General features: G+C 38.2%; 1 protein-coding gene across 1 annotated transcript; it reads right to left on the minus strand.

Moving 5' to 3' along the window:
* Positions 1 to 2,968: 2,968 nt before the first annotated feature.
* LOC107788853 (polyubiquitin) lies at positions 2,969 to 5,363 on the minus strand. The gene is made up of 2 exons (XM_016610584.2): positions 5,089 to 5,363; positions 2,969 to 4,561 (listed from the first exon to the last, which is right to left on the minus strand). Exon 2 carries the CDS (start codon positions 4,559 to 4,561, stop codon positions 3,212 to 3,214), a length of 1,350 nt encoding a protein of 449 aa, XP_016466070.1. The 5' UTR covers positions 5,089 to 5,363; the 3' UTR covers positions 2,969 to 3,211.
* Positions 5,364 to 13,942: the final 8,579 nt, after the last annotated feature.

A 13,942-nucleotide genomic window follows, 5' to 3' on the forward strand; every position in this document is an offset into this window, starting at 1 on the left:
TCTGACCTCGATCGCTTCTCCTTTCATTTCGCACAGAATTTTGCCCGGACCTACTGCTTCTTCGGTCTCTATTGTATGGTTGATACTGATCCCTATTTGACCTCGGTTCACGGTTGATATCTCTCTTGACTCTGTCGATGGTTCTGACGGCATCAAAAGGACCAGGAAGGGACCCCAAGTTGATTATCTTCAACTCTGATTTTTGATTGATACTGGTTATGCATGTTGGCCCAAGTAACAACCGGATATTCTATCATATTTTGCTTCAACTACTACGAAGCCACCGAGCTTCAAACATTGAGTCCCTGGGTGAAAGCTTCAACGGCCCAATCATCAGCGACCGGTGGCAGGTCCATCCGTTCCATTTGAAACTGGGACACAAACTCTTTGAGCATCTCATTATCCTTCTATCTTACTTTGAAAAGGTCGACTTCCTGGTTTCGATCTTGATATCCCTGGCGTGTGCTTTCATGAAAGAGTTTGCAAGAATAGCAAATGAGTAAATAGAATTAAGAGGTAAGTTGTGATACCATATCATAGCTCCCTTTGACAGGGTCTCTCCGAATTTTTTTAACAAGACAGACTCGATCTCATCATCCTCCAAGTCGTTCCCTTTGATGGCGCATGTGTAGGAGGTAACATGCTCATTTGGGTCGGTCATTCCGTTGTACTTAGGAATCTCGGGCATGAGGAATTTCTTCGGGATCGGCTTTGGAGCTGCGCTCGGAGGGAAATATTTTGCACAAACTTCTTGGAATCCAGGCCTTTCAGTAGCAGTGGCGCTCACTCCCGGATTTGGTCCACCCTGGAATTGTAGGTTTCTACCTTTTTGTCATTTACTTCGATTTTCTTCTCCCCTAATTCTACCCGCTTTGTCAGCTCCTCGAGTATTTTTATGATCTCAGTTAGTCCCCGATTCATTTTCATTCGACCTTTCTACGACCGGTTCGTCCCTGCGGATGACATTCCGGGACTGATCAGGTTCAATTTTGCTCGGTGCTCGACTTTGGTTCTGTAAATGAGCTATCGCCGCATGTTGAGCTTGTGTAAATTGATCCTGTCTCCTTCATCGTTTTGAGTATTTTGAACTACCGATCGGGCTCCACCATGGACGCTATTATCGGGGTCGGTAGGCAGATTTGTGTCAATATCCATAGGCGAGTTAGCATCAAATGGGTCCGCGACTGGAATTCTGACAGGATTAACAGGCGATACCTCATTACCGGGCGCTATGTTGTTATTTTCATCGTGATGAGTGGACTCATTGTCAACATGCAAGGGTGCTAATTGAGAGTTCGACATTTTGGAGTTTTACCCTGAAATTAGAGACACTTCAAAGAACAAGTGTAAAGTAGTGTGTGTTATGGAAATCTGTATCAAATAACCAATATTATCCTTAGCCCACTGTGGGGCCCAAACTGTTTACCATTAAAATTGGATAACAATTGAATTTGTAAGTGGTTTTAAGAGATATGTGGATTAACTTGACACAAAGCGATAAATTGAGTTGCAATTGAAATAAACAATGATAAAGTAAATTACAACCACACGAATAGGATAATTCAGTCTTGGAAGGTCAGTCACCCTCGAAATGGATGCCCTTCGATCAGTATTAAGATACAATAAAATAAGAGCTTAAAGAGAAAAATAATAATGCATTGCTTTGGAATGCGCATTACAATATCTTTTATAAGTAATCAGACCCCCTTTATATAGTATGGGAGTCCTATATTAGATACAACTCTATAAAAGGTAAAAATCCCATAATTAACTGATTGCCAATCTCATGTCGATATATGCCGAGATCTTCTCTGTGATATTCGGTCGGTCAAGGATATCACTGTCTTCTGTTGGCCGAGCTTGTCTACCTGACAATGTTCTTCGAAGTTGAACAAGGCCAGGACCGATCCCAAATCACTTCCCCAATATCCTTGAGGGTGGGTGTTATGGTCCGAACTCAGAATTGATGAGATCTCTATTCAGTCTAGGTCCCCTGTTACCATATCTCGAGCTTGGCTTATCATGTCAGAGACCAGGATGTACTACGAGACCGATTTTACCCGTATACACTAATAAAATATTTAGTTTTAGTTTTCATTCTTGTTAAAAATAATTGGTCGAAAAAATACCTGTCATTTGAAAAATAAAAAAAACATGAATTAATTTTTTTCACATTTATGCTTACTCTAAATGTGGAGAGAGAGTAATATAATGAAAGTAATAAGAATAATAAATTAAGATCAAAGAATAAATAAGAAGAATTTAGTAATATTATTTTTTAAATTAATATTTTTTTAAGAGATGTACAAAAGTCAAACATAACAAGTAAAAGGGATCGGAGGAGCACTTATGTAACTTATACTAGAATTTATGTATTATTTTATAAGAGTAACATGAATGCTAAAATACAGAAGAAACCATACAAAAGTAATAAGTAGAATTTGGACAATAATTGTTTGAGATTTGGAAAAGAGAGAGTACTTAATCGAGATAGAAGAGTATTTGAACGTTAATTGTACTTGAACAAGAATTTGTTTTCTCGAAATTCTTACTTCAGAGATTTATGAAACAAGGAATTATGAGTAATAATTTTTATTGAAGTCATAAAAGAGTTAAGTAGTCGAAATTATAATAGAAAAAGAGTATTTGGAGAAAATGTATTTGAACATGAATTTCCCTTAAATACTCCTCAAATTGAAAATCACATGATGAACAATTGTACAAACATGTTGGTGCACTATCTGGCTAATAATATTTGAATACACATTATTTCACTTGTAATACTCCTTAGACAAGTTTTTAAATTATTTCAAATGTTCAAATTCACAAATAATAATATGTTGGCCACTACCTGAATAAAAGCCCATGAAGAAACCAGAATAAGGTATAAAAGCCACAAACTTAAATCCAGGCTCGTTATCACAGCCCTTCTCTTCTGCAGTATATAAGCACAGAATTAGGTATAACGTTTAGCTATTTCAAATAGTTCAATAAGTCTGAAGGCTGTATGTTCATAATAGGATTTTGTAGCTACAAATCAGACTCCAGTAATTCAAAAAGGCAATGTCATAAAGGAATAAACTTTATAAGAAACAACATCAAATTCCACTAAAGAAACAATAATCCATTCCCACTTCTCAGCATTGACATCTTATAGATGCCTTTGCACAGTAGCAGAAGTAATAAAACTAAAACATATATCAAGAATAAGTCAGAGATGGAGCGTAGACTCCTTCTGGATATTGTAGTCGGCCAGTGTCCTACCATCCTCCAACTGTTTTCCAGCAAAGATGAGCCTCTGCTGGTCCGGTGGAATTCCCTCCTTATCCTGTATCTTCGCCTTCACATTGTCAATCGTGTCTGAGCTCTCAACTTCCAGTGTGATGGTCTTTCCTGTTAAAGTTTTAACGAAGATTTGCATTCCACCACGAAGGCGAAGGACTAGGTGGAGTGTTGACTCCTTTTGAATGTTATAGTCAGCAAGAGTCCTCCCATCTTCCAATTGTTTCCCAGCAAAAATCAGCCTCTGCTGATCCGGTGGAATGCCTTCCTTATCTTGAATTTTGGCCTTAACATTGTCAATCGTGTCCGAGCTCTCAACTTCCAACGTGATTGTTTTTCCAGTTAAGGTCTTAACAAAGATTTGCATTCCACCCCTTAGCCTAAGAACAAGGTGAAGGGTGGATTCCTTTTGAATATTATAATCTGCGAGAGTCCTTCCATCTTCCAATTGTTTCCCTGCAAAAATCAGTCTCTGCTGGTCTGGTGGAATACCCTCCTTATCCTGTATCTTGGCCTTCACATTGTCAATGGTATCAGAACTCTCCACCTCCAACGTGATCGTCTTCCCCGTCAACGTCTTCACAAAGATCTGCATGCCACCCCTCAACCTGAGAACAAGGTGAAGAGTGGATTCCTTCTGGATGTTATAATCAGCCAGAGTTCTTCCATCTTCTAATTGCTTCCCAGCAAAAATCAGCCTCTGCTGGTCTGGCGGGATACCTTCCTTATCTTGGATTTTCGTCTTAACATTATCAATTGTGTCCGAGCTCTCAACTTCCAATGTAATGGTTTTCCCTGTTAAGGTTTTAACAAAGATTTGCATTCCACCACGGAGACGAAGAACAAGGTGGAGTGTTGACTCCTTCTGAATATTGTAATCCGCGAGAGTCCGTCCATCCTCGAGCTGTTTTCCTGCAAAGATCAAACGTTGTTGATCTGGTGGTATACCTTCCTTATCTTGGATTTTGGCCTTAACATTATCAATCGTGTCCGAGCTTTCGACTTCCAATGTGATTGTTTTCCCAGTCAAGGTTTTAACAGAAATTTGCATCCCACCCCTTAGCCTGAGAACTAGGTGGAGGGTTGACTCCTTTTGAATGTTATAATCTGCGAGAGTACGCCCATCTTCCAATTGTTTCCCTGCAAAAATCAGCCTCTGCTGATCCGGCGGGATACCCTCCTTGTCTTGAATTTTCGCCTTAACATTATCTATCGTGTCCGAGCTTTGAACTTCCAGTGTGATGGTTTTTCCAGTTATGGTTTTAACAAAGATCTGCATCTGTATTAATAAAACCAAACTCCTATATAAGATCCCTTGAAATATCACAACTGCTCCTCAAACTTCTATACAAATAAGTCCTTTTTAAGCAATTCTTTGAAATTCTGTTCTCCTTCAACAAAATCCATATTTCATGCATTAATTAAAAATCAATCGACCCTAATATACTACGAAATATCTTAAATTTTCTGCTGATTAGGTTAAGTTGCAGAGTGAATTTTTCAAAATTCTGTTTTGCGATGGATCTTAAACTAAAATTTACTGTAAAAAGGAAATCAACACAATAGATCACACATTACTATAAAGGCTTTTCCTTTTCCCTCAAAAAACGTTCATCCCTATTGATCGATTCTTCATACGGAATCCATTACAACAAAGAAAAACCTTGCAATTCAGAGATAAACAAAGAATCAACTAACATACTCGACGATATTGAACAAACGAACACAGCTAGATTCACTTGAAGCAACTGAAATATGAAAAACAATCAATTTAAGGAATTCAAGAGAGGAGAAAAGTTATCGTACCTTGAGAATGGATTGCTTGATTTTCAGAGGAATGTATCAGTATCAATAACAAAGCTACATGGCTTGTATATGGAGAAAAAGAGGGACAATGCAGCGTATTTATAGAATTTAAGGGAAATCAATTTTGGCGACGAATTAGGAGAAGTATACGGCGAAGAAATCTATATCTGGTATGGAAAAACCACACGGCAAGTCGTCAAAAGGGGATTCTAGAATTTCTCTTTTCCTGTTTTGGTCAGACGAAAGAAGGTTCTAAAATTTGGGAGAAAAAAAGTAGGTTCTAGAACGGTGAAGAGCCTTGGTGTTTGAAATTAGATGCTTTCTTGGGGGGTCGGGGGGGGGGGGGGACTACTTATCACTTTTACCTTTTTTTATTTTTTCCCGACATCTCCATTACCTTTTAGAGCATATTTGGAAAGTAATTTAGGAATTAAATTTATGTGTAATTGAGCGTAATTATATAGTTTCAAATAGTTATCTCGCTAAGTAATTACTTAATCAGCTTGAAATTAAATTAATTTATGGAGGTACGATAATGTTTAGTAGTAATTATACTATTTAATTATAAGCTTATATAACTTTTTAATTCATTTTTATTTTTAAATATACATACTTGTCACAACCTAAAACCCCACCAAGTCGTGATGACACCTAACCCAACTATTTGGGTAAGCTAAACAATATAAGTTACAACTGAGAAATCATCAATTTTAATAATAAAAAATGCAAAAAAAATTCAATACAATTATCCCAAGGAATGGTACTACAAGTCATTAGCCATTATGATTTAGATTTACGAAACTAATAAAAGAATAAATAACGATATTTGTTTGAAATTTACATAAACAGAAAATGCCTAAACTACCGTGAATAAGAGATAGCTTGAATCTGAAACAATGGTACGTTTCCAATGCAAGGCCTCATCTTCCACAGCTACTTAACTCTAAAATCTATGAAAAAGTATAATATGAGTACAACCGACTTCATGTACTCAATAAGTATCTTGACTAATCTCGATGAAATAGTGACAAAATTTTTAAGTCCAAAAGATACTCACATAACCTGTACAGCTAAAAAACATATATAACACTGAGAAGAATCCAAGAAAGCATTCACAGAATAACGGATACCAAAAAGTAAGAGTGCACAACTAAGATAACAATAATAAATGGGTTCTGTCAATTACACGGATCATGAAATTTCAACTTGTATTAACCCCGCACAATAAGGGACTTAAACCAAATAGTATGTGCTCAAATGCTCAACATAACCATGGTGTGTCGGTGCATAATAAATGCCCAATTTTATATTAATTGCCAAACAATATGCTCATGAGAATTTACAAAAATTCAATATATCAATTCATGATGACAACTTTCTTATCACATCAATCTGATACGCTATCAATAACTCCACAACATGAGATAACAACCAAACATAGAGAAAACTCATCTTGACAACCAAATCATCAAATACAATATAAGGCCCCGGAAAATTTTTCCAAGAAATTTAAGATTTTGTGGTGTCAAGGTAGGCTAATTATTTTATTTTGTGTGCAAATGAGGATTCATGATATAATGGATATCAATTGGATATGTTAATAAGCGTATAAGTCATATTATAAGTGATTTGGGGTCTAAGGAGAGGCGTAAGTCTAAACCAAGTTGGAAAATTTCATAATAGACTAAAGTTGTAAATGAGTGCGCACAAGACCTCACTTTGGATGATCATATCTCCAGTTATATAAGGAGTTGTGTGATGCACAACCTATCAAATTAAAGCCCTTTGAGTCTAGTTTCCAAAAATCTAACAAGAAGTAACTAATTATCTGATAAGCACTTGCAGATGCATCTTGTGTGATAGGAAGTTGTCACTCTGATACCCTAGTATCCAACCTTTGGATAATTATAGCCTTGCTTAGGAACTGAAAGGGATCTTTAGCGGTAGGTGCGCATCAAACCGTTCGTCATTTGGAGGTATATACAGAAAGTTACGACCATTTTACTGGGCATGTGTCATATGCGCGGCCTTAGCGCGGCCATTAGCGCGGCCGCGCATATTGCGAAGTATTCTGCCTCCTTAGCGTGGCCTTAGTGCGAGCGCGCTAGTAGCAGACCTCTAAATACACCTAAGGACGAAAAATTAGAGGATTTAAGTCATTTTTCCAGACTAGGGCATCCTCTCCATCCCCAATCCGACCGAGGCATCCAATTGCACACCTAAGGTGAGTTTTTAAGTGTGTTTTCATGGTGATTTCACTTCTCAATCACTAGTTACAACATGATTTTGATTGGATTTCATAGGATTTCTTCAAAATCTCAAGAACACCCCAAAGTTGTCTTTCAAGATTTGGTCTACAAGAGATAAACTTTTACCCTTAGACTTACATATATGGAGTTATTATGAAATTATGAGTATGAATCAAGTATTACAACTTATGGTATGGTGATTGGAAGCCATAAATTCCCAATTTAAATACATGGTCATAGTAGGGATTTAAAAGTGATTATTTGATGGAATTTTGTTGGTTGGGTGTGAATGGTTGATCACACATGTGATGTTAGGAGTATAAATTGTTAAAGAATAATGGTGGGATGAATTGTTGGTTAATGGTGATAGTTGGATGAACCAATACTATAGTTATGAGATGTATAGGCCTATACCTACAAGGTATTTGATAATATGCCTAAATGGCTTAAGTTATGGAATTTATTACTAATATTGGCCCTATTGAATGTTGTATTGTAGATTGAAGTTACTTAAGTGTATTGGATCATTGTAGTATCATTAAGGGGTAAATTTCAGGTATGTATGGCTAAAACTCCCTCTTCTTAGAAATTGAGCTCCCATGGTGTCCCTGCATACGTTGTAAGTCCGGAATTTGATTTATGTAGTATTCATTATTTCAAAGAATTTGGGTGTTGCAAGAATATATGTGAAAGATGTACCTCAATGTGTTCAATATGCTATTCTTGGTAAATTGGGGATATGTGAAGAATGGGAAGTATATGCTAAATTGCCTAGATTTCAAGTCAAGTTTTAATTGAGATTGTTATACCAAACTATGTGAAATCCTCTATAGGTAGAGATGTTTGAAATAAATCAAAATGAATTGGGAAATAGAGTATGGCCAACGTGCCGAGAACTTGAATTATCATGGTGCCTGGTGATGCCTATGACATGCGAAAATATGAAATAGATTATGAAATGAGCCTTGACTTCACTTTCCATAAATGAATTCAATAATAAAGTGCGTAAAAGCTTTATACTTAATTTATGCCATAAGTGGCTATTCGAGATAATGACTTGCCTTATGAGTACATCCAATGTGATCTGAGTTGTTACATACTTCGATGTTGAAATTTTATATTGTCATGATTGTAAAAGAGTAATTCAAGAACAATTGGTGTAATTGTTTGCTTATGCCTTTGAGGTGTGTTTTTATTGCGGGTTGGTGTATCCCCTCCTTTTTGGGAGAATTCGTTGTGTTTAAAGTTCCATTGTTAATAACTTGAGGTATATGATTTCTGAAATATTGTATATGCCCAAGATTCATGATTCCTCTCATGTGTACTTGACATCTGGAATTCAATGGCTTGTTGTTGAAATTGATATTGATGTGAAATATGTGAAAATGATGTGAAATGTGGGAAAGAAGAGATTGAGTTATGAAATGCGGCCTAGTGCCAAGAATGATGTAAAGAGTTGTGGCCCCAAGTGCCGATGAAATGACATATGTGAAATGAAATGATTAATGAGAAGGGAATAATGCCTTGGTAAGGCGGCCTAGCCGATCGGGCCGAGATCGGACTCCGCTCAAGATAGCGGTGGTATTGTGAATAAATTCTGGAGAAAGGAAAAATGAGATTGTAATTGAAGTATATGTCTCAAATGAGGCGACCTAGCCGATCGGGTCGAGATCGGACTCCGCTCAAGATAGCGGTGGTATTGTGAACAATGTTGAACAGTATGAAATGCCCCAAACTAAAGGCTATGGGAACATGATGTGAAAATTGTATGATTTTTTTATATTGATAATGTTGTGATCGTTTAAAGCTTTTGAGTTGTACTTGTGATTTCCTTATTTTTGCATGATAGTTCTTTCTAATTAGATGGTGTTAGTTATACATACTAGTGCTATTCGATGGCACTAACGTCCCTTTTGCCGGGGGCGTTATATCTTTAAATGGATGTAGGTGTTTCTATAACAGACAGTGTTGGTCGCAACTAGTGCCGCATCATCCTTTCAGCTGACTTGGTGAGCCCCACTTTGTTTCGGGGTCCTGTTTCATTTGTTTATTATGTACATTGTATTTAAGGTATAGCCGGGGCCTTATTGCCGGTATTTTCATATTACTCTTTAGTTGTATTTAGAGGCTCCGTAGACAGGTTGTGGGTAATGTCGGGTATTGGAATTAAATTAGAAATATTGATGTTTGGCAATGTGGTATAAAACTTGTAATATCTTCAAAATTGTGAACGAAATTGTTAATTAATTAATTTCAGAGTTTGAATAATGGAGTATATCTCATCTTTATTCAAGGATGACTTTGGGTAGAATGAAATCTAGCAGGCTTGCTCAGTCGGGTTTACTCGGTTGAGCGCCGGTCGCGCTCCTTGGTTTTGGGGCGTGACATGCAACAAGGGCACGAGATAGCATGTTAATAGCAACAAAGGAAAACATGTAAAAAAAGATAAATTATTTGACCCGACACATATTTAATACGGATAAAAAATGAGTTAACCGGCGGATAATATGGATATGCATATTATCCACGACTTCTTGAATATGATCACTTTTGGGAGAATTCCTAGTTCCCCAAACTTGAGGAACTCCCAATTTGAAACTTTACAAATATATAAGTTAAACATATCAGTTATCTATTGGTTATCCATTTTCTAAGTGGATAATATAGTTTTATCCATATTTGACATGTTTTTAAAAAGTTCATTATTCAATACATTTTTAATGAATAATATGGATAGATAACTATTTTTTTATACATTTGGCCACCAATCATGACCAAGAGCTTTATCAATCACAAGTTAAAAATTTAAGGGAAGAGGCTATTGCATCACTACCTCAAAAAAGATCCAAGAATTATAGAAATGTTACGAAAAGTTTCCCTTGATAGATGTCGGTGCTGATTAGGGGTGTCAATAGTTCGGTTCTGTTATGACCCAAATCTACCATATCGTGATGGTGCCTAACATGGAACTAGGCAAGCCGATTCTTTTCTCAAAACAGCCTGGTATTTAAAAAATAAGGATTTCTTCAAGCTATTTAATTAATAAAACTTCATAAAATAAATCCGAATAACATAGTGCGGAATGAAAAGTCTGACATCGGAGTGTCATAAGTCATGAGCATCTACCAAGGAATGTATGATAAAAACTAAGACTAATACAGTCTGGAAAACAACTAATAATATCTAAAGGAAGATAGGAGGGAGAAGAGCAAGGCTGCGATCGCCATGCAGCTACCTTTTTAACTCCACAGATCCGCGGCGGATGTAATCAACGCTCGCTAGCACGTCCAGCAACCCCTGGATCTGCACACAAGGTGCATGAAGTAATGTGAGTACGCTAACTCAGTAAGTAATAAAGGTAAATAAAGACTGAGCAACAAGAAACACATAAAACCACATTATGAAATCTCAGTAAGTACAACATGCTTTCAATTTAGTATGTGAGTCAAATCATCTCGTTTTAAATCCAGTTTTCGGTAAAAATCATTGAAGATATCTTTCAACAGTTTTAAACAGAGGCTTAGTGCAATTGATAGTAAAAGTGATACAAATCATAAACAACCCCTCAGGCACAACATCACTCATAAACAGCCCCTCGGGCATATCTCGTATCACTCACCCAGGGTACCCGCGCTCACTGGGGTTATGCAGACTTTGAAGAGGCTCCTACAGCCCAAACGCTATGACACACACTGACAACTCACTTGCGGCATGGACAACTCACATGCTATACTCTCAATATCCTCACAATTACAGGCCCTCCGCCTTACTTAGTCATAAACCTTTCAAGCTACTCGGGCTATCAGTAAAAACAGGGTGCTCAGCCCAAAACATCATTTTTATGCATAAAAAGAAAGTAATAAAGGCTGAGTTATGAAATCAGTAAACACAACATGATTGAGGTATAGCTCTTAAATCAAAACAGTGAGAGACTAATAAGAAAAGGCCCCTAAAGGTCCAAACAGCTTTGGCACATGGCCCAAATATGGCATTCAGTCCAATTTATAGTAGTACTTTCTAAACACATAAGTATCAAATAGTTTTCAGTCAAATACCTTTATAGTTGCTACGGGATGGAACAAGTCACAATCCCCAACGGTGCATGCCCACACGCTCATCACCTAGCATGTGCGTCACCTCAAAATAGTGAAACACAATGAAATCCTAGGTTTCATACCCTCAGGACTAGATTTACAATCATGATTTACCTCAAATCGGTCGAATCCCTACTCCGCGATGCCCTTGCCTCTGGAATCGGCCTTCGAACGTCTCGAGTCTGACCAAAAGCAATACAATGTAATCAATATAGGCAAATGAACCAATTCCATATGAAAAGTTATCAATTTAGACCAACATCTCGAAATTCAGCCAAACCTGGCCCCCTGTCCCACGTTTCGGAATCCGACATAAATCACAAAACTAGAAATTCTTTTCACTCATGAGTCTATACATACCAAAATCATCGAAATCCGACATCAAATGGTCCCTCAAATCCCCAAATCAAACTCTCCAATTTCAAGCCCCAATCCTCTCAATTTCATCCCTACTTTCTACTAATTCCATGCTTAAACAACTGAAAATTACCATAATCACAACTATTAAGCTCAAATAATTTACCTCAATGTAAACCCCCTTGATTCCCTCTTCAGAACCCTCCACAAATCTCCAAAATCCGGATAGAAATGATGAGAACACCCAAAAATTCGCGAAGTCCCCCTTTTATACATTCTGCCCAGCACTTTCCGCATCTGCAGTCCTCATGTCGCTTCTGCGACCCCGCACCTGCGGAAAATCCATCGTATGTGCTGTTTTCACTTAAAGCTCAGAACTCGCTTCTGCGGTCAAATTCCCGCATCTCCAATCTTGCAGGTGTGGTCCCATATGCGCACATGCAGCTCCTGCCTTTCTCAGCTATGGCAGCCTCTGCGGTTGATATTTCGCTTCTGCGGGCTCGCACCTGCGGTTCCCACTCTGCAGGTGCAGTTATGATAGCTGAAGGCAAATCTTCGCATTCCTCCAAATTCCATCCTTGATCCGCTAACCACCAGAAATCAACCCGAGGCCCTTGGGACCTCTAAAAACATACCAACAAGTCACATATCAACATTCAAACTTATACGAACCTATAGAACACTCAAATTAACATCAAAACACCCAATCACCCTAGGATTCAACCCTAAGAACTTCTAAACTTCCGACTTTCGCAAACGATGCCGAAACCTACCAAATCACCTCCGAATGACCTGAAATTTTGCATACACGCCACAAATGACACTTCGGACCTACTCTAATTTCCAAAATCCCATTCCGACCTCGATATCAAAATTTCCACTGCCGATCGAGAAATGCCAAATTTTCAATTTTGCCAATTTAAGCCTAAATCTACACGGACCTCCAAATCACATTCTGGATGCGCTCCCAAGCCCAAAATCACCTAATGAAGCTGACCAAACCATCAGAATTCACATCCAAGATCATTTTCACATAGGTTAACATCCGGTTGACTTGTCCAACTTAAACTTCTAAATAGGAGACTAAGTATCTCATTCCTTACCAAAACCACTCAGGACCTGAACCAACCAACATGATACGATGAAATACAGCTGAGGGACACATAAAGAAGTAGAAATGGGGGAAAATGCACTATAATTCACGAAACGATCGACCAGGTCGTTACATCATCCCCCTCTAAAATAAATGTTCGTCCTCGAACGAGTCTAGAAACATACCTGAAGCCTCAAACAGGTGTGGATATCTGCTTCGCATCTCCCGTTCGGTCTCTGAAGTAGCCTTCTCCATGGGCCGACCTCTCCACTGCACTTTCACTGATGTTATACCCTTTGATCTCAACTTTCGGACCTGTCACTCGAAAATAGCCACTGGCTCCACATTATAAGTTAAATCATCGTCCAACTGAACTGTGCTGAAATCCAAAATATGAGACGGATCGCCAATATACTTCCGGAGCATGGAAACATGAAATACCAGATGCACACTCGACAAGCTAGGTGGCAAATCAAGCTCATAAGCTACCTCCACAATCCTCCGAAGCACCTAAAAAGGCCCAATAAACTGAGGCTCAACTTGCCCTTCTTCCCAAATATCATAACACCCTTCACGGGTGAAACCTTCAGTAGAACCTTCTCCCTAACCATATAAGACATATCCTGAACCTTTTTTTCAGCATAACTCTTTTGTCTCGACTGAGTTGTACGAAGCCACTCTTGAATCACTTTCACCTTGTCTAATGCATCCTGAACCAAGTTTGTACCCAAAAACCTAGCCTCGCCCAGCTTAAACCAGCCTACTGGAGATATATACTGTCTCTCATATAAAGCCTCATATGGAGCCATCTGAATACTCGATTGATAATTGTTGTTATATGAAAACTCTACGAAAGGCAGAAACTGGTCCCATAAACCCCCAAAATCAACGACACAAGTGCGCAACATGTCCTCCAATATCTGAATAGTGCGCTCGGACTGCCCGTCCGTCTGAGGGTGAAAAGTTGTGCTCAACCCCACCTAAGTACCCAGATCTCGCTGCACAGCCCTCCAAAACTGCAATGTAAACTAAATACCTCTATCTGAAATGATGGAATCCAG

The sequence above is a fragment of the Nicotiana tabacum genome, chromosome 22, assembly GCF_000715075.1.
Source record: "Nicotiana tabacum cultivar K326 chromosome 22, ASM71507v2, whole genome shotgun sequence".
Classification (NCBI taxonomy): Eukaryota; Viridiplantae; Streptophyta; class Magnoliopsida; order Solanales; family Solanaceae; genus Nicotiana; species Nicotiana tabacum.